Below are 25150 nucleotides of genomic sequence, written 5' to 3'. Positions count from 1 at the left end.
CGTTCAACATGGCGGAGCAGAAACTGGTCTGCAGAGGAGACGAAGTTTATGCTCTGAGCTTTAAAAGACGGCGGTGGGACGGATGTCCAGCGTATGTGTCTCAGAGCACGACGTCTTCCTCTCAGCCTTCTTTAATAAGGACATGTGAAGGACGTTTTCCTGAGTCTGACATCATTTTAAACTAATTAAAAACTCCAGCGCGCCAACTGGAAACTCATCTCACTCAGACTGGACCTCACGTGATGCTCGCTGTCATGGTAACGTTTACTCTAAGTGGTTCTCCACACACGCGCGCCATTTTGGATCGGATTACTTGTAGTGCGCATGTAAACGAAGACTTGTTGAATAGAGTGAGCATATAAACACCTCAGTCTGAATCTGTGATTGGAATGTATTCATTCGGATTGGCAAAAATCTTTGCATGTAAACACAGCCATTGTTAAACAAGCAGTGCAACTGTCAAGAACAAAATACATGTTCTTGAAGTAATTCTTAGCATCAGAGAATCCATGAGCCTCAGTGGATCCTGTGTTGAATCTGTGTGGGGGTGGTCACTGTGTCTTATTGAAGCTAATTCATTTGCACCCCAATCTTAGCATTTTTTAATGTCATACGAAAACTATGAATCAGACGTAGAGCAGTTTATACATCATTAAAGGGGGTCAAACTTATAGTTGACTTTAATGAATAAGGCCCAGTGTGAGCTGTATTGTCTTCAGAAGAAGTTTACAGCCAGAGAAACTATAGCAGCAGCTACTTTGGTGCCTGGACCACAACATGATCATGTAAGAGAGAAGTCCTCTGTGACAAAGTCAGTGTGAGAAATCTCTCTCTACTCATATCACACCTGACTGAGGAGGATGAGGGCACTGTACAGGTGTGATATCAGAGGGAGTGAATATAAAGACATCAGACTCACTGTCAAAGGTAAAACATTTTTTTTAATGCTTCTATCCACATTATAATTGTAAACTCATATTTGGTGGTAAATTCCATAAACAGAGTTTCTAATGTTCAAATTCACACTCTACTATCTTTCCATGACAGGTTTGCCAAACCCACCACTGACTGTTCATGCAGCACCCCCTGCACAGTCTCTGCCCTTCGTCCCCTTTGCCTTGGTGACTGTGATCATTCTCCACATTATAGTAGCTGTGGTTTATCACACCAAGAGAAACAAAGGTACAAACAACATAAAGTCACTGTATTCTTTTATTTTTCCTGTATGTGTAAATGGATCATCCAGTTTACCAGCCACATTTGGCTTCAATTATAGTTTTCTTGTTTATCTGACCCACCTACCTGCCAGGCCCTGACCAGATTCATTACAATGCTTATGAAGATGGAACAGTGACTCTCCACTAGAGCAAGAAGACATCAACAAACAAATAAAAGTATTTGACCATGATTAAAACTCTTTTATTTCTTATATAGAACAAAATATTTAGACTATATTGTTTCTTGTGTTTGTTTGCCTTCTTATTATACATAAATGAGTGTAAAATGAAAAAAAAAAATGTTAATAAGGTTTTTATGGTAATACTTCACTTGAAACCTTCTTCATGACACTGATTATGTCATGAATATAAAAATGCCCTAAATGTCATGGCAAATGCGTACACTCTCATGAGTTGTGAATAGAGATTACATGCAGCCATTGTGTCACCATTACTAGGAATTGTCAAGACAGATGACATAATGCTTTATGTCATTAAGGCTAATTACAGAGCACTTAGCAACATAAGCTGGCACTGCCATACAATTACTGGCAGTGGTAACATGACACTGAACAAAATGTGTTATGATGACTCATATGATATCTGCCATGATGTTTATGGTTATGTCAATATTGTGTTACAGGAGTCAAGTAAAGTGTTTTTTTTTCTATATATATTTATATATGTTTAATATTCATGAGTATCACTCACATATTCAAGCATGTTAATATTTTAATAATTCTGAAATATTCTGTAATATTCATTGTACATTCATTGTGTATGTTATGCAAAGTTAATACAGTGATGAAATTACATTCAGAATTGGTGTACTGTAAAACAGGGAGCCTCGCTACATTTCAGAATTATGTTATTTTCCAAAATTCTACATGATTAGTCTCTTTATGACAGCCCTAGATTTATAGTCAGGGAAGCCCTGTTTTTTTTTCTCAGAATGTTCTGTTCTGTTGTGTTCTTTCTTTGTTCTTCATCATATGTCCTTGACTAGATTCATACCTGGGAGATCAGACTGTAGGAGGCAATGCCTTATAATATATATGTTCTTTGTTCAGACCAAAGGTGGAAATGGCTGACCTCTTGAAATGACTGACCTGTTAACGTCTCTGTAACCAATAAAAATAAATCTTCATTCACACAAAGACTCCTCCCAAGTGCAGTGTTTGTCAGTTTATTTGAAACTTCACTCCACATACAGTACAATATCTATCAATAAGCTACACCTGTATCTGATGCAAAGGCACCTCCCTGAAAAGCAGTCAGGCTGTCTGACCAGTGAAATGGAAAATGGAAAATCAATCCCATTTTTTAGCACCTACTGGATGGCCACTGGACCTACAGGGTGGATGGCTACCCTAGCACCTGGTGTGTCTGTTATGACCATGAAAAACCAAGGCCAAGACAATAGTGACTATGTGGTGCATCAATTACTGAAATAGTATATAGGAAATAGCTTGTCATGACTCATAGGACATCGCATGTATATATTTAGCATGTGTGAGAAAGACAGAGAAAGAGTCCACCTGAATGCATTTCCTGTTTGTTGTGTGAACATTATGGTGTGATAGAGTCCAGTGAAATCAGCCTTTCAGAAGACTGTAGTGTTGAAGAGCATAGGAGTGTAGGAGTGTATTACTACAGTACAGGTATCCAGTGAGGATGTTTTGGGATTTAATAAGAATGCAGGTTTATTGTTACCTGCTGCTTGGGCTCCATGTCGCTGAAGGTTAGTGTGCCATTTTCTCTGCTACTGATACTCCAGTAAATAAAGTGTCCGCTGTGCTAATATGACAGTGATGTGTTTTCATGCAACTTTGCTCAAGATAGAACTAGAGTATATCACACCGCTATGCCTGCATCTGGATCTGTGGGGGTTCCATTCCATATATCAAAACACAATATATGGAATCAGAAAGTATTCAGACCCTGATCTTTTGCACACTTTATTGTTTTGTGGATTTGATTTTGAATGGATATAACTTTTACCCATCAAACTGAATTAAATCACCTATAAACTCTTATTCACAAACGTATTCGCACCCTTTGTAGATGCTCTTTTGGCAACAATTACAGCTGCAATTGTTTGTACAGGGAGATTCACTCGAAAGAGGCCTCGAATATTCTGTTGTGTAACTCCTGTTAGGATGAAGCAATCTGAACCAAACAAATACGCTACATGTCTTGGCATATGTGTAATCAATTGCATTAAATGCAATGCTGGAAGTGATCTCTGGGTTCTTCCAGACACATGAGGGGGTACGGGGGTATGCACCCGGAAGCTGCAAACGGAGGTAAAACGTCGTGGCTGCTGTCCGGTGCCTACCTCATCGCTCCGACACAGGGGCATCCCGGTTTATTCGAAGCTCCATGTACTGAGGAGTACATTGCACATTGTTTCATTCAGATTGAGAGTTATTACAGAATATTCGGGGCCTTTTTCGAGTGAATCTCTCTGTATATGTCTCTATAAGCTTTGCTCACCTGGATTTTGGCAGTTTCATGGCAAATCCTTTGAAGCTGTAACAGATTGGATAGTGAGCGTCTGTGAACTGCCATTTTCAGGTCTCTCCACAGATGTTTGATAGAGTTTAAGTCTGGGCTTTAGCTGGGCCACTCAAGGACATTCAGAGACTCGCCCTGAAGCCAACATAGGGTTATTTTGGCTATATGCTTCAAGTAACTCTTGTGTTGAAAGGTGAACTCTCACTCCAGTCTGAGTGTCCATGCATTGTGGAGGAGATTTTCTTCAAGGATGTTCCTGTATTTGCATTTATTTATTGCTCAATCCTTACCAGTCTCCCCATCCCTGCCGCTGAGAAGCACCCCCATAGCATGATACTGCCACCGTCATATTCCCAACAGGAATGGTTTAGCCAGGTGTGTACAGTTCCTGTTTTTTTGCCAGACATAGGGCTTGCTGTTCAGTCCAAAAAGTTACATTTTCATTTCATCAGACCAGAGAATCTTTTTAATCATTTTGCCAGAGTCCTTTACATGCTCTTTAGCAAACTGTAAGTGGACCATCATATGCCTATTACTCAGCAGTGGATTCCATCTTGCCACTCAGCCATAAAGGCTTGATATACAGAGTGCTGCAGATATAGTTATCCATCCAACAGGTTTGCTATGTCCGCTCACGAATTTTGGAGGTATTTTAGCGTGACTGCTGTGTTCTTCCTTAAGTCCATGACCAAGGTCCTTCTTGCACAGATGCCCAATTTGGCCAGATGGCCAAATCTAGGAAAGTTCGAGGCTGCGCTTCTTCTATTTCAAAATTATTGAGGCCACAGTGGTCCTGGGAACACTCAAAGCCTTAGATAAAGTTTTATATCCTTGTCCTGATCTATGCCACAATTCAGTCAATGATATCCACAGACAGTTCTCTAAACTTCATGGCTTGGTTTTTGTCTTGACAATGCTGTGTAAATTGTGGGCCCTTTTAGACTCAGTTTTGTGCCTTTCCAAACTATGTCCAATATTAGTTTTTGATGTTTAACTAATTTTCAAAAACCTTGTTTTCACTTTGTCATTATAGGTGATTAGGTGTAAATTGATTGGTAAAAATGGCATTTATGTCCATTCTAACTCAAATCAACAACACAATAATGTGACTCATATTCCACTCTCTGTTCCTACAGCTACAATGAAGCCTAGTCGTCCCAAGGTGGCACTGGTTGATATGTCTCTGACTATAAGCGCTAGAGTCAGAAGTCTTGCTCTGAATCCTTGTATTCCCTCAAATGTGGTGGTACAATTGGTTTCCTACCAATTCCTACCACATACAATTTTCAATACCATTTTAAATTTCTCCAAAAAATATTTTTGACATCTTCTCTGAGGCCATTTGCCAAATTCACACTCAATATGGAACCATGAGATACTAATAAGGTTGATCAAAGATTTTTGCTGAGATGAACCATTCATATGCCAGAAGACGATGGAATTTTAGGGTGTCACCATTACAGACTTACTCCCGCATGATCAGATGTGATCTTGTAACAAGAATATCTGTCGACAATCATGATAAATTATGGGCTAAATTTGGGTGTATACAAACTGAGTGCGAAATTTAGAAACCAATCTGATAGTAGCGGGCAATATTGTGCACATCAACATCGTCTGATGTGCATCTTTAATACAGAGACAGTAACACAGCATCACACAGAAAGCTCCAATTCTACATAGCAGTATACTTTATTGTGGCCATGCACACACTGTACCCATTTTCTAAGCAGATTTAAAGAAGTTAAAGGGCCAAAGTCTCAGAAAGTATCAGCAAAAAAAAGGTCATTTCGATAAGGTTAATGCTGCCTAGAGGGAGCGGGTTATAATAGACTAGTAAAAGGCCGCTTCTCGAAGACGTTTTATTTCTGGCTGGTAATTTAACAGCTCTTGTATCTATTGTGTCTTTAATGTGTGAAGTTTGGAAAATCAAATTATTTTTGGCACCTACCGGATGGATACTGGACCTACAGTGTGGATGGCTACCCTTGCACCTGGCTTTGTCCATTATGACCATGCAAATCAAGGCCAAGACAATAAACGAATGTACTACAGTCTCTAACGGCACACTAGCACGGTGGAGCTACAAGGCAGGGGTTTCTAATTAAGTGGATAGTGTGAAAAGGTATAGAGAGGGCAAGAGCGAGTGACTTTTGCATCAGTTACACGTACCTATGTGATATATCGAGTACTGAAACAGTATATTGGAAATAGCTTGTCATGACTCATAAGACATCGCATGTATATATTTAGTATGTATGAGAAAGAGACAGAAAGACTTCCCCTGAATGCATTTCCTGTTTCTGTGTGGACATTATGGTATGGTAGAGTCCAGTGAAGTTAGCCTTTTAAAAGACTTTAGTGTTGAAGAGTGTAAGAGTGTAGTACTACAGTACAGGTATCCAGTGAGGGGGTTTTGGAACTCAATATAAATGCAGGTTTATTTGTACCTGCTGCTTGTGCTCTGTGTCACTGAAGATGAGTATGACATTTTCTGTCCATCTTGCCACTTGGCCATCCACTGTATATTGTGATTTAATCCATTCAGAATCAAATCTGCAACACAAAAAAAGTGTTTGAAAAGTCAAGGGGTCCGAATACTTTCTGAATCTGTATATTGTATATTGTTTTTGGGAAAGGGACCACCACAGATCCAGATACAGGCACAGTGGTATGATATACTCTAGTTATCTTGAGCAAAGTTACACCAAAACACATCGCTATTATATTAGCACAGACAGAAATGGTGTGGTGTACAGACACCAAACTTGGTAGGAAAGACCCAAATTCCACCCACTATTGATAAAACTGCAATGACACTTAATCATCTCTAGGTGGTATCGGTTAACCTCTCCACAGCTATATATTGGCCAGAGACAAGTCTTGTTCTGAATCCTTGCATTCTCTTCTGTTATAGTGGTACAATTGGTTTCATTTCCCGTCTTCTTTGGCTATGTTCATACAGCAGGTAAAAGTGGCCCAAATCTGATTTTCTCATCAAATCCAATTTTTTGGCTTGGCTGTTCACACTATCTTTAAAAAGTGATTCCTATGCGACATCAGTTTGAACAGATCAGCTCCTAAACTGACCCACATGTACAAAATGCTTCACGTTGCTTCATGTGGCTTTCAGACTTTTAACTGTTCTTTGACGCTGCAGCATCGTTTTCCTGAGGCCTGTTCAGACTGAGTCGCATTGCCACAGATGGGATACGTATCGGATTTCAGTACCACGTATGAAAGCGCCTCAAATCGGAATTATAAATGTCAGATTCAGTGCATTTTTTGCTGTTCACACTTACACATCTGTGTCACGTATGAAGAAAAATCGGATTTAGGCCACTTTTATCTGCTGTGTAATAGCCTTTGAGATCATTTGTCCAGTTTACACTAAATATGGGATGACACTTAATGTTTACAGATATTTGATGAGATGAACCATTTAGCTGCTAGAATGCAACATTTTCAGTTCAGTGTCACCATTAGAGACTTAGTCTCTTGGGGAAGAGAAATTCTGGGCTAGAAGTGGTTGAGAACATAGACTTATTAGGGTGGGAACACTTTACTGTATGGCAGTGTTCATAGAGTTACATGACAGCTACATTAGCCCTTCATGACAGTTGGCAGAAACCTATGTAAACATTTATAAAAACTTATTCCAATAGGCATCATTAATTATGAATGTTATGTCTGGTGTTATGACAGATGATGCCTATCAGAATAATAAGTTCATGATAACCTTATGTGGACCATTCAACTTAATTAATTAATTAAAAAAAATATTTAGACCTTTCTATTTACAAGGATTATGTTATAATCTATTTAAACCTAAGGCAATAATTGAGATAGTAATAAGTGAAATATGCATAAATCATTCATGTTTTCCCATTGGGAGGTGACTGTCTCAAACCCCAACCACTAAATATAAACTTAAATAAATAACATTTACATTGTACCTTTTTTTTTTTAATTTTTTGAATATTTTTTTTAAAAGTAAGGTTCATATAAATGTATCATGAGTTTAATTTTTAAATGGGAAAATAAAAAAAAAATAAAATAAATAAAAAAAAACCGTCCCACTTTTTCTTGTCATTACCAAAATACAAAGAGTTTTAGTCCATGGGCGGAGCCTTATTTTAGCCACACCCCTGCCTCTTAGAGCAGGAAGTGAGGCCGCATCCCTGCCCCTCATGGCCACAAGGTGAACAGTCAGATCCCATTGTTTTGAAGTAAATGTGTCCCAAAGTCTGAAAATCAGTGTGGAACATTAAGAATGAAGTTTTTTGCAATCATGTAAAATTTTTTATGTTTTAATGAAAAATATTATGATTTTATATATACAGAACTGTTAAAAGATGTGTTTTTGTATTATACTCAAAATGAGCTAAAATTGTCACTACCGAAACAGTCACTACTGAAACATTTGGTAAATTTTCTGAGGAGTTATTTTTGTATTGATAGTGAAAAATAAAATAAACGTAATAGGGTCACACAAAGCTAAAGGATTTTAATCTAAAGTCCAAGGCAGTTAAAAGTCCTGAATGTGTTTTGGACTCTGACTTCGAACCGGTTTGGTAGAATGATCCATATGCATAGGTATCATGTAGCATTTTAAAACACTACCCTACAGGAAAGTGTTCCCCTATTCTTTTCCTCACAGTTCAATTAAGCAAAATTATAATACTTTTGGAAAACTGGGCCTAAACTCATCAAGAATGTACTTTCAAAATATTTTTAAAGCTAAATCTTGTGTCTGGTTAAATATTATACAAGTGATGACCACATGGTGTTTCAAAATAAATAAATAATGCTGAAGTATAAAGCATTTTCAATATTCAAGGGTTTGACAGTAAAAGTCATTAACTGGAGTGTTTTTGCAGGCTGCACAGTGAAAGACAATGGACAGATGACAAACATTTCTGCATACACAGGAGAGTCAGTACTGCTGCCCTGCTACTGCACTGACCTACACACCACACCTAAGACATTCACCTGGAAGAAAGACAACATGACTGGAATGCAATGGGAAGAGATATCGAGTGAGAGTGGTCAGTACAGAGACAGAGTTCAGCTGGTTAATGGTCACTCTCCAGGAAATCTCTCTCTACTCATATCACACCTGACTGAAGAGGATACAGGAGATTACCTGTGTGATGTTAAAGACAGTGGACACATCTTCACCAGACTCACTATTAAAGGTAAAACACTGTCTTGATCCACATACAGAGTGTAACTAGATACCTGGAAGAATCAACTGTAATTTTATAATTTACATTATAAATGCATTTGGCCTTGCAATGGTATTTGAATTTCTAAACAACACAACATTTCTGGAATTTTCTGTTCTTGTTGAAACAGTTGTGTTATGTTGCTTATTAACATAAAATGAGACTCCATGAGAGGTCAAAGGAAATATATAAGTTATTGCTACACTTTTGGTAGTACACCGTCATCAGTGTAGAGAAATGCTAGTAGCAGTCCTCTGGTATATGTATATGAAATACCTCTTTGAATATGAATATGAATATGAATTTGATATGAATATCTCTTCATGATCATTTGCCCATAGGTGCACCACAAAATGTTCCTAAATACAGCTTATTCAAAATCCTAGGTGATGAAACCTGGTTGGTCTGTCATTCTTTCTGACAAGCTACTTAAAAGGCATAATTCATATATGCACCACAGAGGTGGCCAAATTTACCTAATTTTACTTTTACATGATGAAGTTAAAATGAATTAAATGAGTTGAATTTATATGCACTGTAAAATGATTTGGGGCCAAATTACTAAAAGAAATGATAATTACCTACACTTTTTGTCTAATTTAACGGCTTTTCTATAATAACCTTCAAGCAAATCAAAATATAATAACCGCACACTGGATTTATGTGCTTTTTGTATGGAAGCCTGTTTCTGCCAGGTACTACAGCACTAAGTAGTGTGTAAAAAATGTTAGTAAATCTGCCACTTAGTGTCTTAAATTTAAAAAGTAACCAAAGTAAAAGACTAAATTGAACTTCTAATAGTAAATAAACAGAAAAATATTCTTACTTTTACATTCTATTAACTTATTATTTGAAGTACAGTGAACTCAATGAAGTTACTTTTTAACACACCAAATGTCTTTTATTGTGTGGAGGTCTAAGGGCATATGGAGTTTTCTCATTGTTTACTTTGGGGGTCTTAGGTGTAACAGTGTGCTATAACTAACTCCACTGGATGGAGGCATTACTTTTGCCTCTAAACAGCTGTTAAAGTTCACAGATGACATTGCTGTAGGAATATGAGAAGGAAACTTACAGCATGTATTACTTAAACATGTGTAACTACAGGAAAAATCCTTTTGACATTTTACCTCACATTAAACTGTGACAAAGTTCTCATAGTTCTCACACCTTTAATCACAAATTTAATGATGGTGTGGTATTTTTTGAAGATTAAGAAAAACATATTTTGAATTTGGAACTTTTTTTTTTGGAATTTAACTTTTTATACTTACACTTTTCTATGCTTACACTGAGACCAGAGTCAAAAGCCAAATCAAGCTCATGTACACAATATCCATGATTACCAGCTTAGTCAGAGACATTATCACATTGCAAAGACTGAGCTTTTTGAACTCAAGACTGAGGACTGAGCTTAAGCAGCCAGCAAGCAGCCTTATAAGTAGGCCAGACACAAGCTGGGGGGTTGCAGTTGCCACTTATTACTGTGACTCCTTCTGGTGGTGGGTCAAGGCAGTCAGCCACTAACACATGGTCATCCAAACAATAATGAAGTAATTACAATATGAAACAAAACTACAAAACAAATAACTTTTTACTGTTTCATAGGTCATATGAAAGGACTTCATTCTACATTCTACAGAACTTTATGTTAATATTTTGAGAAAAATATCTTATTTTGGGATGTTCCTGCTGTGTTGTGGTTGCTGTAGAGCACAGAGAAAAACTGCATGTTTCTGCAGATGGGTGTGTATAGAGTTTTGGAAAACGTGAACATACTGAAAAATGCTTCTTAGCCATCATACAAACTGTGGTAGATAGATTTAACCAGAATCAGTTCTTGAGTTTGGTTAGGTAAAGACTATAAAAAATGGTCTCTGCCTGTAGTGCTAGTGGGACTAATTCAATTGAGCAACGCATAATAGTCAAAGCAAAACACTTAAAATAAAACACAATCTTCAAATTGATATTTAAAATAATAATTAACATCACTTGTTCACCTGCAAAAGTTTTACTATGACATGCCTATGCTCATTTGGGTTTATGCAGGCTGCATTCTGGTAAACAGTGGAACAACCATAGCAGCACATACAGGAAGGTCAGTACTCCTGCCCTGCTACTGCACTGACCCACACACCAAACCTAAAGAATTCAACTGGCTGAAATACAACCAATCCACTTCAAACTGGGACAGGATTCCACTTGAGACTGAGCAGTACAGAGACAGAGTTCAGCTGGTTAATGGTCACTCTCCAGGAAATCTCTCTCTACTCATATCACACCTGACTGAAGAGGATGGAGGAGATTACATGTGTGATGCTATGAAAAGTGGATTCATATACATCAGACTCACTGTTGAAGGTAAAACACTGATCTGTATTCAAAGCACAACGCATGTATGATGTTTTGTTAGCTCTACATTACAAATGCATGAATGTTCTTCAATGACTTAAAAGTTTGATTATATATATAAATTTTAGATTAATGGCATCTTCTTTCATTATATTCACCTATTTCTTGTTAATCTAATAGTCATAGTTTGTACAAATGGCTATGAATTTATTAGTTGTTTGGTGAAGTCATGTTTTCATGTTTGTATTATCTTTCAATTCTGAGACATTCCAAGTTGCGTTGGGCCGTTTTAACCCTTTCTGAACATTCCCTAACCTGCTGCATGGCATATGGATTGTGCCTACATCCATCTCATGTCCCTTATGAATGGACACATTCATGAACAGCTTTGGATGGTTCAGCACTGTTCATGACAAAACTGTAGCTCAGAGCATTAAGTAACCGTTAAGTAAGTTCCCAGTTATTTGATACATTAGCCAGAATTAACAGGCTTGTGCCTGAGAAATTTCTTCTGATTCCACTACTTTAGATCTGACTGTCTTGGAGATTTCTAGAGGTTTGGGGAGATTCTTATTTCTGCTCATCATGGACGCTGCTTAGGTCTTCTTTTCTTTACAGTGGCCCCAACTTCAAAACTGAGTCCAATGCTTTTAAAACAAAAGGCTTGCATTATAGAAGTGTGAGTTACTTCTATCTGGCCTCAGATTCCTCAAAAGCATCGTAGCGTTGAATTAATTTTATTCAGATTCTTACTCTACAATCTTTAAATGATCTACGTGCTGCTACACTAGGTAACTTATCATTCACTGATGCTGTTGCAGAACCTCTACAGTCTCTGCCCTTCGTCCCCTTTGCCTTGGTGACTGTGATCATTCTCCACATTATAGTAGCTGTGGTTTATCACACCAAGAGGAACAAAGGTACAACCTATATAATTAAGCCATTCTGATTCTGATTATGCTACTGTTCTTAAGTGAATGTGAATATATCATTTATTTTACCTGCTTTAGCATCTGATCCTTTTTGAATTTATAATTTCTTGGTCATTTCATCCACTTAAGGGCCAGATCCTGCCACAGTTTACTACTGCACTGCTGATGGAGAAGGATCATTGACTCTGCAATAGACAAGTAAAACAACAGACTGGCTACTAACACCACCCACTGACCTTCACACCTGATCAACAGACCAGTTCTTGCCCAAAACCATTGACGAACCAGCTAATGACCTACAAACCTGATCAACAGAACATCTACTGACCAACACATCTGATCAAAAGACAAGCTACTGAAATGCAAATAATCATAAGCAGAAATGCTACTGACCAAGACATCCAGTCCATAGATCACTTACTGGACTACTTACACAACTGAACAGCAGACCAGCTACTGGTCCACAGACTTGATCAACAGACCATTTTTTGACATACAGACCTGATTAACAGACCAGCTACTGACCAACACACTTCACAAACAGACAACCTGATGACATACATATGGCATACAGACCTAATCAAACGATCAGCTGCTGAACTATAAACATAACAAGCACAGCTGATAAACAGTCCAGCTAGTGACCTACACACTTGATCAACAGACCCCTACTGGCCTACAGTCCTGATCAACAGACCAGTTACTGACTTTCACAGACCTGCTTTCAACATACAAATCAGTCATTGACCTAGAAACCACTTTAAGGGGCAGAGTAGAGTTTTGCTTGTGTTTCAGTGCAGCTAACTTTCAATACAGGACTTGAACATGTGGCAGCTCAAACTTAAATGTGATTTCCTCTATAGATACATATAGCATTACTTTTCACTGTATTTTATTTACTGATCTGTGATACCTAATAATCTTTTATATCACATGTAGTACAGATAGATATTTGTATTACACATGTGACATAGAATATAATAACATATGATACTGCACACATATGGTACTAAATATTTGGACTGTTATGTATGTTTGGGCCTGTGACTTTTTACCTGACACCCTAAACGTGAAATAAAAAAAATAATAATAAATATTATTTTGTCCATTATAATAAATAAAATTTTGTCCACAATACACTAATGTGATGTACTTTGAATGAGTATCATCTAAATTCACTGTCTATGTGATTGCTAGGGGTTCGGGGAGATGTTTATACTCATCATGGACAATATTTAAGTCCTCTATTTTTCACAGTGGCACTAACTTTAAAACTAAGTCCAGTGCTTTATCAAAATGAATCTAAGAAATACAACCAGTCCTTTCATCACAGATCTCACATTTCTGCAATAACCATCAACTTGTTGTTTATTATATTGCCATATAATAAATTTAAACCATGTGACTTGGATCTTAGAAGTGTCAGTTGTATATGTAAAAGGCCTCAGATTGCTCAAAAGCATTATAGTGTGATCTTTCTATGAACTACAAATGTAATAAGCAGATTGAATAACAATGTTTTAACAAAGTGCTTATTGTGCTTTATTGAACCTGATAATGCAATATTAGTAATAATCACATAAAAGACTTCCAATTATGTACTAATACAGGTCATAAAGAATAAAGCTTAGTGCATAATGTCTAGTTCAGGCTTTATTGAACAACAAAAAAAAACATAATACATCTTTAAAATGTCTTTCTTAAATAAAATCTCAATACATATTTTCATTACATTTTTTTTTATATATTCGTATGATTTGGTTCTTTGTTGTCCATGAATTAGAGTGGTCATTTCTGAATGTGTGAGTTCTGTTGATACATTACTCACATTAAGTAGTTGGATTGTTGATATGTCACATGAAGTAGACTTAATATGTTATTTCCATTAAGCAAAACATATCCTTACCCAATGTAACCCTAACCCTAACCCAAATCCTAACCCTCACCCTGGCCCTAATCTTAACCCTAACCTTAACCTGAACACAAAACCTAATCCTAACCCTCACCCTGGCACAAATCCTAATCCTAACCTTAACCAAAATCTAATCCAATTAAATTATATGATGGTGTCAGTGTGTCTATAACAGCTTGTTGAGGATGTTGAGATGGTCTGTATTAAACCTGTTGCATGTTCAGTTCCTCTCAGGTTAAACATCTACAGATATGAATCTGAACACTTCAAATAAAGTGATTATAAACAATTGTCATTTACACAGTTAATTAAAAGTCTTTTGATAATCTACTGCATGTACTCACTGCTGCTACATCATTGATATGAGAGTCTATTGAGTGTTTATTTCATCTAAAAAGGACCACCCAAAATAAAGTGCCACCCAATGAATATGTGCATTGTGAGTTGTAAAAGAAGACTGAGGAAGTGCCAAGGAACAGCTCACAGGATGTTGCCACATCACCACATTTGGGGTCAGTGAGTGGCAGAGACAAAAAGCTGACCTCATCGTAAAACATTTCCTATGTGTCCACTTTAGGTTCCAGTGACGTCCTGTTGAGAGAGATATAGGATTTGAATGTGTGCTGATTGTGTCTGGAACATTGTGTAGTGTATGTGTAGTTGACAGATCGGTCAGTAGAGCAGGTGTAGGAGTGGTTGTATCGCCAGTTGTGCTGTCTCTGTATGTAGTGAGGATGTTCTGGAACTCAGGAACAATGGAGGTTTGTTTTTATCTGCTGCTTGTGCTCCATGTTGCTGAAGGTGAGTGTATCATTCTTGTACTGTAGATACCATACTGTAATCTTAGTGTTGATATGGAAATGTAAGTGTATGCACTGGGCCCTAACTGAAGTCATTTGACTTGACTGGTTGCCTTCAAATCCTCTTTAAACCCACTTATGCCAAGTAAGTAGAACTGTTAGAAGATTTGGTAACACTTTCTATGATTGTCACCTTTGTAAGCATCTATAAACACATTCATAACATGTTATAATGCATTCATAAGACATTATAAACATAGCTATAAATATTTATAAAAATGCATTATACATTATAGCCATGTTTATTATGCATTATGAAGTGTTAACATAATACATTATAAGTACTGATCATAACAATTTATAAGAGCTAATAAGTTGTATTTGTCCGCTCTAAGTAAAGTGAAGCGTACTGTACTAAAGCCTCCTCCAGTGTTAAGAGTGAGGCTTCAAGTTGAAGTATTTACTGAAGGATTTACTGAAACACTAAAACATACACAATAAAGCACATTACAGGCTTCAAATGTCAGAGTTTAAACTAGTGCTGCATCAGTGTTTTACCCAATGTGGGAAAGGTAATGTACTTTGCACTCTCCAAGCTGGGACTGACTTCTTTGGCACTGACATTATAACAAGTTATTAACACTATTTATAATGCATTATATTAACAATTCATGATGTATAATAAACATGGCTATAAAGTGTAATTCAGTGTAATTCTTTTTTATAAATATTTATAACCATGTTTATAATGCCTTATGAATACATTATAACATGTTATAAATGTGTTTATAGATGCGTACAAAGGTGACATTCATAGAAAGTGTTACCGAAGATTCATTTAAACTTAATAAGTAAGTAAGTAAGTAAGTAAGTAAGTTTCTCAACAGTATAATAACAAAACGGTCATTGTGAGTGTCACTACTCTAGTAGTTACAGTAAGTAACATTAGAATGCTTTTAAAGAACTGGGCTTAGGCTAGTCAATACATCCTTTTTTTACCAATGCCTTTAAAACAAAATCATGTTTCTGCTTTAGCATGTTATGCAAGTGACAGTGAAGTTCATTAACTGGTGTGTTTCTATAGGCTGCAAACTGAAAGACTATGGGCAAACAAGATATATTACTGGATATTCAGGACAGTCAGTACTGCTGCCCTGCTACTGCACTGACCTACACACCACACCTGAGAAAGTCACCTGGGAAAAACACAACAAAAATGGAAATACGTGGGAAGTCATATCCAGTGTGAGTGGTCAGTACAGAAACAGAGTTCAGCTGGTTAATGGTCACTCTCCAGGAAATCTCTCTCTACTCATATCACACCTGACTGAAGAGGAAGAAGGAGATTACAGGTGTACAGTTAAAGGTGGTGGATACAGAGACATCGTCCTCACTGTTGAAGGTAAAACACCTAGTTGATCCGCATGCTTAGTGCAGTGATAATCTCATGACTAGATACCTTATAGAATCATTAAGAAATGCTAATGAAAACAGAAAGCAGTGATCAATAAATTCTGTTTGACCACAATATTTTATGTTGCACACATTTTCGAGCAGTTTAGCACCTGCACTCTCTGATTATGCAGCCATAACACAAGCAGAAAGTAGCTTGGTGTTGTCATTTTGAAATAAACATGATCTCTGAAAAAGACATTATCTAAAAGGCATCATATGCTGATCCAAAATGTGTTCAGCGTTATAGCTAATAATAGTACCATGACAAACACTGGCTTTTGAACTTTATGTTTTCACTGTGCATCAGTCTATTTCATATGAGCTCAAGCCCAGAGAAGTCGGCAGTGTTTCTGTAAGTTGTTGAGATATGGCTTCCGCTGTTCATAGTACAGTCTTAACTTTTTTGGCATTTGTGGATGCATGAATGAACAGTGTTTATTGACAATAGTCAAAGTATCCCCAAGCCCATGTGGTGATATTCATCACATAATTATATCAGTTTTTCATGGAGTTATATGTGAAGGGTCAAAGGTCATGGGCATTTATTGTGGTTTTTGGCCTTGCTCTTTATGGGCAGAGATTTCTCCAGATTCCCTCAATCTTGTGCTGATATTATGCACTGTAGGGGGTGAAATACATAAAATCCTTGCAATAACTTGCTGTGGAATGTTATTTTTAAACTGTTGCATTTTTGGCAAAGTTTCAAGCCTTGACCCATCCTTGCTCAAAAAGGACTGGACCTTTATGGGATTCATCTTATACTTCCAAGAATGATCCCAGACAATGTTTAAAATGTTTTTTGAACATTTCTAAATGTTGCTGGTCTTAAATTGCTCTTGTCCCAACTTTTTTGGAATGTGTTGCAGGCATCAGTTTCAGAGTGCATATTTATGGGAAACAATGAGGTTCTTTGGATAAATCAGTACATAGACTTTATTTATACCAATTTCATGTAAATAAAGTTTAAAATAGATTTATATAATAGATTATTGCTTTCTGTTTTTATTTACATGTCCTAACTTTCTTGGAATTGGGTTTGTACCTTTAGGTGTTTCTGCAGGCTGTGCCTTGGTAAACAGTACAGAAACATTTTATACCACAGCATGCACCAGAGAGTCAGTACTGCTGCCCTGCTCCTGTGCTGACCTACAAACCAAACCTAAGACATTCACCTGGAAGAAATACAACACAGACAAAAACACATGGGAAGTAATATCCAGTGAGAGTAGTCAGTACAGAAACAGAGTTCAGCTGGTTAATGGTCACTCTCCAGCAAATCTCTCTCTACTTATATCAAACCTGACTGAAGAGGATGGAGGAGATTACTGGTGTGATGCTGCAAACAATGGATTCATATACTTCAGACTCATTGTTGAAGGTAACACAGTGATCTATATTCCCAGCACAATGCATGTATTGTGTCAATTGCATGAAGTTATGTAATTACAAATGTTCCAACAAGGTGGTCATTGTAGTTTCTGTGGGGAAGATGCGTGTACAGTAGTTTTGTGTAATATGCATAATGTCTCGTAACATTTAGATAATTTCATTGTCACACAAGCCCTGCACGCAAATTCTATTTAACCCCTTAAATGGCCAGTGCCCCCCAGCAAGCCCAAAGTTTTATTACTTCTATAACCCAAGAATAGCTCATCCAGTTTTCATTGAAGTCCCTGTGCACTGTAAAAAAAAATGTTGAATCAACCAAGTTGTAAAGATGCAGCATGTTAAGTTTATGCAAGTTAACTAGGTTTTGTTCACACAACAATTTGTTAATTTAGTTAAGTGTTTATTTCATGCATTGTGGGTTTAAGAATTGGGTTTAGACAACTTTAAAAATAATTGGTAGAACTTCAATTTTGACAACCATCCAGTAGGTTTCTTTGACATGAAGGTTCAAGTGACAGTGAAGTTCATTAACTGGTGTGTTTCTATAGGCTGCAAACTGAAAGACTATGGGCAAACAAAATATATTACTGCATATAAAGGACTGTCAGTACTGCTGCCCTGCTACTGCACTGACCTACACACCACACCTGAGAAAGTCACCTGGGAAAAACACAACACAAATGGAAACACATGGGAAGTGATATCCAGTGAGAGTGGTCAGTACAGAAACAGAGTTCAGCTGGTTAATGGTCACTCTCCAGGAAATCTCTCTCTACTCATGTCACACTTGACTGAAGAGGATGGAGGAAAATACAGATGTACAATTAATGGTGTTGGATACAGAGACATCGTCCTCACTGTTGAAGGTAAAACACCTAGTTGATCCGCATGTAGTGATAATTTCATAACTAGATACCTGACAGAATCATTAAGAAATGCTAATGAAAACAGACAGCAGTGATCAGTAAATTCTGTTTGATCACAGTATTTCATGTTGGATCTTATGAACGCCCTTATGTCCACAGCTGGGCCACTGGACAGGGCCTTCATTGTTATATTTTGAGCTTAATATTGCACGTTTCAGGAGTTTATTAGCTAATAATAGTACCAAGACAAACTTTGGCTTTTGAACTTTTTGTTTGCACTGTGCATCAATCTATTTCAGATAAGCTCAAGCCCAGAGAACTTGGCAGTGTTTCTGAATGTTGTTTTGTGTTGTGGGTTTAAGAATTGGGTTTAGACAACTTTGAACATTATTGGTAGAACTTATATTTTTTCAGTTTTGACAACCATGCAGTTGGTCCATTTGACATGATACGGCTCGTTTTCTCATTTATGCAATTTACTATTTTTTCAGGTCTTGATCTAATCAATTAAATGTAGTTCACATCAACCTAATAAGAAATTATTCTGATTTTTTTGGTAATTTTGAGTTTGGTATGACATTTTTTTATTAACAATCCACACTACTTCCTTCATTCAAATCTATAATGTGGCAAGCTCAGAGGACTACTGTCGAACACACAGCAGTGCCCTTGACAACGACTCTACACAAAGATATGAATAAGGTTTCCAGATTAAATTACTCACCTTAAACCGTAATCCACCCTTACGCAGTACAACTACACTTCCTGTTGATTCACAGTGTGAGGTCAAGAACGTCATCACACCACACACCATATAGCTTTTGAGCTCACATTAACTGGCTGAAACATATAAAGTGTGAAAACACAGAATAGTGATATGATCCCCATCTACAAAACAGAAAAAAGAAAATTTGAACATAATTTTGAAAGTCAAGAACTTTGGCCATTGCATCAATGTGACCAGCTCTCCAAGGTATTAATAACATTGTGTTAATGGGAACTGAAGAGCAATTGCCAAAGAACAGGAAAACACCTTAAGTTCAGTTACTTTTTATGATAAATATGTTGATTTATCCTTTAAAATTGATACAAATACAGTTTGTTGTGGCTACAAAACTGAAAAATCCTCAAACATACAACAGCAGTCTTTAACCGTTTAAAAATTCAGTTTCAGAACCAGATAATTTCAAGCTTGTCAGGTTGATAAAAACAAAACAAAACAAAACAAAACCACAAAAACCCTCTTACACAATTGAAGTTTTGTGTCATGGACATTTCTCAGTGTCTCAAAATAAGCGTTCTTAAATTCACATAACATCACCAGGCTAATGAAAAAACCCCAAAAATAATAACCAAATATTTTATTTATGTGCACAGACATTTATGCACAAAAGAAGAAAGTCACATTATCACATTATTTCACATTATGAAGAATTTAGTATTTAGGAAACTTTGCTGGATGGGGAATTACTGTAGGACTTACTGTGAGGGCCCAGTCTGCGCTGACGGCCACCAGCAGAGGGCGACGGCAGTGAGGTGCCACAAGTTCAGGGAACTCCAATTTCCAGAAGCCCTTGGGCTCATTAGCCCCAACCTGGCACACTTGTGGACTCCTCTACTTAAGGCTGTGGCAAACAGCAGGGAAATTGCTCCAAAACTACTTCAAAGCCAAAAAGAAGGCTTGAACAAGAAACGACTCCAAGCCATACAAAAAGTGTTTGTTCCCCAGCGAGCAAACAGGTGAAACATAAAGCTTACCTTCCTCTCATAATCACAGAGGAAGTGTTTTGTTTTCTCATTATCTTTTATTTCACTTTTCTATCTCAGCCTTGGTTTGCCTTTTGCTTCCCGGTGGCACCAAATTCACACTCCATCACCTCAATAAATTAATTTGAGACCCTTTTTCATGGGTTTTCATCTCTGCCCTTGGGTCCGCCTCCCTGCCATCCTGTAACATTTACAGAACATGAAAGTCACATAGGATGTGGGAGAGTGTGGAAACTTATGATGTGGGTGAGCATGGTTACTGTAGGACGTGGGGGAGCGTGGTCACTGTAGGACGTGGGGGAGCGTGGTTACCGTAGGACGCGGGGGAGCGTGGTTACCGTAGGGCGCGGGGGAGCGTGGTTACCGTAGTACGTGGGGGAGCGTGGTTACCGTAGGACGCGGGGGAGCGTGGTTACCGTAGGACGCGGGGGAGCGTGGTTACCGTAGGGCGTGGGGGAGCGTGGTTACCGTAGGGCGTGGGGGAGCGTGGTTACCGTAGTACGTGGGGGAGCGTTGTTACCGTAGGACGCGGGGGAGCACGGTTACTGTAGCATGTGGGGGAGCGTGGTTACTGTAGGACATGGGGGAGCATGGTTATTGTAGGACGTGGGGGAGCATGGTTACTGTAGGATGCAGCAAAGCATGGTTATCATCTGATGCGGGAAAGCATAGTGACTGTAGGACTCGGGGAGCATGGTTACCGTAGGACATGGGGGAGCATGGTTACCGTAGGACGTGGGGCAGCGTGGTTACCGTAGGACGTGGGGGAGCGTGGTTACCGTAGGACGTGGGGGAGCATGGTTACCGTAGGATGTAGGGGAGCATGGTTACCGTAGGACGCGGGGGAGCATGGTTACCGTAGGACGTGGGGGAGCGTTGTTACTATAGTACATGGGGGAGCGTGGTTACCGTAGGACGTGGGGGAGCATGGTTACCGTAGGACGTGGGGGAGCATGGTTACTGTAGGATGGTGCGGGAGAACACGGTTACCATCAGATGTGGGAGATCATAGTGACCGTAGGACTGTAGGAGGACGTGGGAGAGCATGGTTACCATCAAATGTGGAAGAGCATTGTTGCTGTAGATTGCAGGAGAGCATGGTTACTGTAGGACAGAAGAGGTCAGTTACTGTATGATGAGAGAGGATGGTTACTGTAGGATGGGAGTGGAGAGGCATTAAGGTAGGATGGGAGATGCATGCACAGATCATTTTAGATTGATTTCAGTGATCAAGAATTGAGTATTTAGAAATCTTTCATTGCAAATTTACTTTCTAGACTACAGTACTAAGAATAAATACACCATATTTTACCAAAACAGTTGGAAGGCAAGAAGACTGATTTGGAAGTCTTGAAAAACCTTTTTACATAATGAACCACAAAAAAAAATTAAAACAGATTTAGAGGTTAACGCTTTAGAGAACTGCCCATTATTCCAGCAAAACCTTTCTCTTTAACTCACTAACTTATTCTTGAGCATGTAGACTTTTGCAGTGCAGAAATCTACCCCAATGCATCACACTGAGATGACAAAACATCATAACTTTCAGCTGCTAAACTATAACTTTGAATAAAACATAACGAATGTCATTAGCTAGCTATCTATCTAACTTCATGTTGCCCATCTGGCTTGCACGCCCAAGTATTTAACAATTAATTTCCATTGCTTTTAACTAAGCACTTTTGTTAGCCAGCTAGCTAGCTAGCACAAAAAGTCAGAGCTCAATAAAGCAAACGTTTAAGTTATTTACTTCAGCACTGTAGATGATCTTACACATAGTGGATGACCTTCACAAAATTAAACAATTTGAAGTGGTATTTACAGTGTTTAGCAGTTGATTGCTGGGCATCCCTGTTTTCCAAAATGGCTGCTCTTTGTCTTTTCTCTTTGGCTGATGTCAGAGCCTCAGCACATGTGGTGTATACACAAAGTTGAATGGAAACCCTTTCTTCATTGATAAAACTAGTCATTTTAAGTTTTAATGTTGAAGTTTTTGAAATTCATTTTATTTAATTGTAATGGGTGGTCAGTTCACTCAACATCACAATACTAGTTCAACTGGGCAAACTCACTTTTTACAGTGTAGTTAGGGGTTAATAATAGCTCCACCTCAACAACAATGTTCACATGGTTCTTGATAGCCATGTTTGTTAGCTTGGGTTTCCATCTTTGCTTTGCCATGTCATTGTTGCCATGTTCACCTGTTTCTTGTTAATCAGATCATTTCATTATTTGTTTGTACAAACGGCCCATGGTTTATTAGTTGTTTTGGTGAAATCATGTTTGCCTACTTTTTTCTTGCAAGTCTGAGACATTCCATGTTGTTCAGTCCTGATTTCTGTTCTGTTATCTCTATTTTTTGTTACAGAGCTCATTGTTCTGTGTTCTAGGTTGTTGTGCTGTGTTAGGCCTTTCTGCATAATTTCTCACCTACTGTGTTAAAAGTGATTCGTATTTTCTGGAAATGCCACTCCACTGTTCATAAAATATGTATCTCAGAGCACTACATGATGTCATCAATTATTTGATACATTAACAAGAAATGCCTGATACAGCAGGGACGGTAAGCAATAACAATGAGGATGAACATCAACTAAAGCAGTATGTTCAGTTTTTAAAAAGCAATCAATCTATTCAGCACTCACTCACAAATGTTATTTTCCAAATAAACCTCCTTGGACTTGGGTGTGATTTGAGTCAGTTCTCAGTTGCCTCTAAAGCATTATAGTGTTAATATTATCTTAATTTTTAATGTTTAGATAATTGTTCTGCTGTTTTTAATGTGCTTTGTGTTATCACACTTTTAGGAAATTCAACTGATGCCAGTGTTGCAGAATCTCCACAGTCTCTGCCCTTTGTCCCCTTTGCCTTGGTGACCGTGATCTTCCTCCACATTATACTAGCTGTGGTTTATCACACCAAGAGAAACAAAGGTACAAACTACACAATCAAGCCTCTGTAGTCTTGCCTCTGTTATTGTATGTGTGAATGTATTGGTGGTTTTATGTGTCTCTGTATCAGAATGTACATGAACTGAAGTTTTCTTGTTCATCTTAACCATCTAGGTGCCAGATGCTGCCATGATGTATTACAGCTATGATACTGAAGATGGAGCAGTGAGTCTGCAGAAGAGAAGAAAACCAACAGACATTAACAGCACAGCTACTGACAACACACCTGATGTTTGGACCAGCTACTGGCCGACCAAAAAAACAGACCAGATTCTGGACTACAAACATAGTATACAGAATAACTTAACTGAAAAGCACATAGCTGACCAACCAGCTACTGACTTTCACACCAGATCAAGACCAGTCTCTGACTTTTACAGTTGAGACAGATTAAGGTAAACTTATAATTAACCATATTTTTAATTATTATGACAATGAAAAAAAAAAAGTGTGTATATATATATATATATATATATTAATCGATTTCTTTCCTAGCTATGATGTATATTCTCTCATCATATTTTCCAAAACTTTCAAATGTATTTTTTGACCATTATATATGTATTTGCCTGGCTTTTATACCTGATATTGTAAACTTATGTTTAACATAAACTTGTTTTAGTAATATTTATTACATCCTTCATAATTATTTTTTAATAAATATGAAAAGTGTTATTCTTCAACTTTTATTAATGAATATATTTCTAGTGTTCATTTTATTTATAATATTGCACTTTTACAATCACTACAAAAATCTACACTTTTAATATCTCGTAATACTTCATGTGAGAACAAACAACTAGACTACTTATATTCAACCCAATAAATACTTTGGATGGACAAATACAAAGCAAAATAAATAGTTTAGATCAACGAAAGCAACTTTTTGCTTAAACTGAAACCTCCAAAAACACTTCCAATCTGCCCTGTTCCACTTTTCACAGCACATGTTATTATACTGATTACTGCAAGATATTGTCGAATTCTGAGTCAAAATGTGTGTACACTGAATAAAATGAGGGATTTTCCAACTTTTCAAAATGCTTTTGGACTTCTTTACAGTTACACTGGCAAATCCACAAACAAGGTCCATGTAATATCAGCAGATTGTTTTATCGTGCTTGTGAAATTGTACAAAAACAGTTTAAAACTTAGGCGTGAAAGAGCCTCTAGAGAATTAATTCAAGTATGGGCGTTCATAGCTATCTGGGAAGATATATCTATGCAGGGTTTTCTTATTAAATAGGTTGGCATCGGAACTATGATTGTATAAACGTGGCCCTCAGGCAGCACTGCATTAAACACAGACATGATTCTGTAGTGGAAATCACTGCATGGGCTCAGAAACACTTCAGAAAACCACTGTCTGTGAAAACCGTTCAGCGCTGCATCCACAAATGCTTATTAAAACTCTTATATAATACTATACTTATATAATACTATACTATAAAAACTGCATATATAAACCGGATCCAGGAATGCTGCCACCTTCTCTGGGCCCGAGCTCATTTAAAATGGACTGAGGTGAAGTGAAAAAGTGTCCTGTGATTTGACGAATCAACATTTGAAATTCTTTTTGGAAATCATGGACACTGTGTTCTCCAGGCTAAAAACCACTCAGCTTGTTATCAGTGCACAGTTCAAAAGCCAGTATTCATGATGGTGAATGATGACACACCAGCATTCCCTGGATGCACATCCAGAGGTAAAGTAACCAATGTGAGCGAACTTGGTGGTTGAAGTGACCCTTACACCTCCAGTGCT

At 37.7% G+C, this 25150-nt stretch overlaps 1 protein-coding gene across 1 annotated transcript; it reads left to right on the top strand.

Annotated features, from left to right (window-relative positions):
- Positions 1 to 8640: 8640 nt before the first annotated feature.
- On the top strand, positions 8641 to 23467 carry LOC118816075 (V-set and immunoglobulin domain-containing protein 1-like). The gene is made up of 5 exons (XM_036582584.1): positions 8641 to 8932; positions 11012 to 11323; positions 12106 to 12234; positions 23243 to 23368; positions 23457 to 23467. The coding sequence occupies exons 1-5, from the start codon at positions 8641 to 8643 to the stop codon at positions 23465 to 23467; spliced, it is 870 nt and encodes a 289-aa protein (XP_036438477.1).
- The last annotated feature ends 1683 nt before the right edge of the window (positions 23468 to 25150 follow it).

The sequence above is a fragment of the Colossoma macropomum genome, unplaced genomic scaffold, assembly GCF_904425465.1.
Source record: "Colossoma macropomum unplaced genomic scaffold, Colossoma_macropomum, whole genome shotgun sequence".
NCBI lineage: Eukaryota > Metazoa > Chordata > Actinopteri > Characiformes > Serrasalmidae > Colossoma > Colossoma macropomum.
This window is presented reverse-complemented; position numbering and strand designations above follow the sequence as displayed.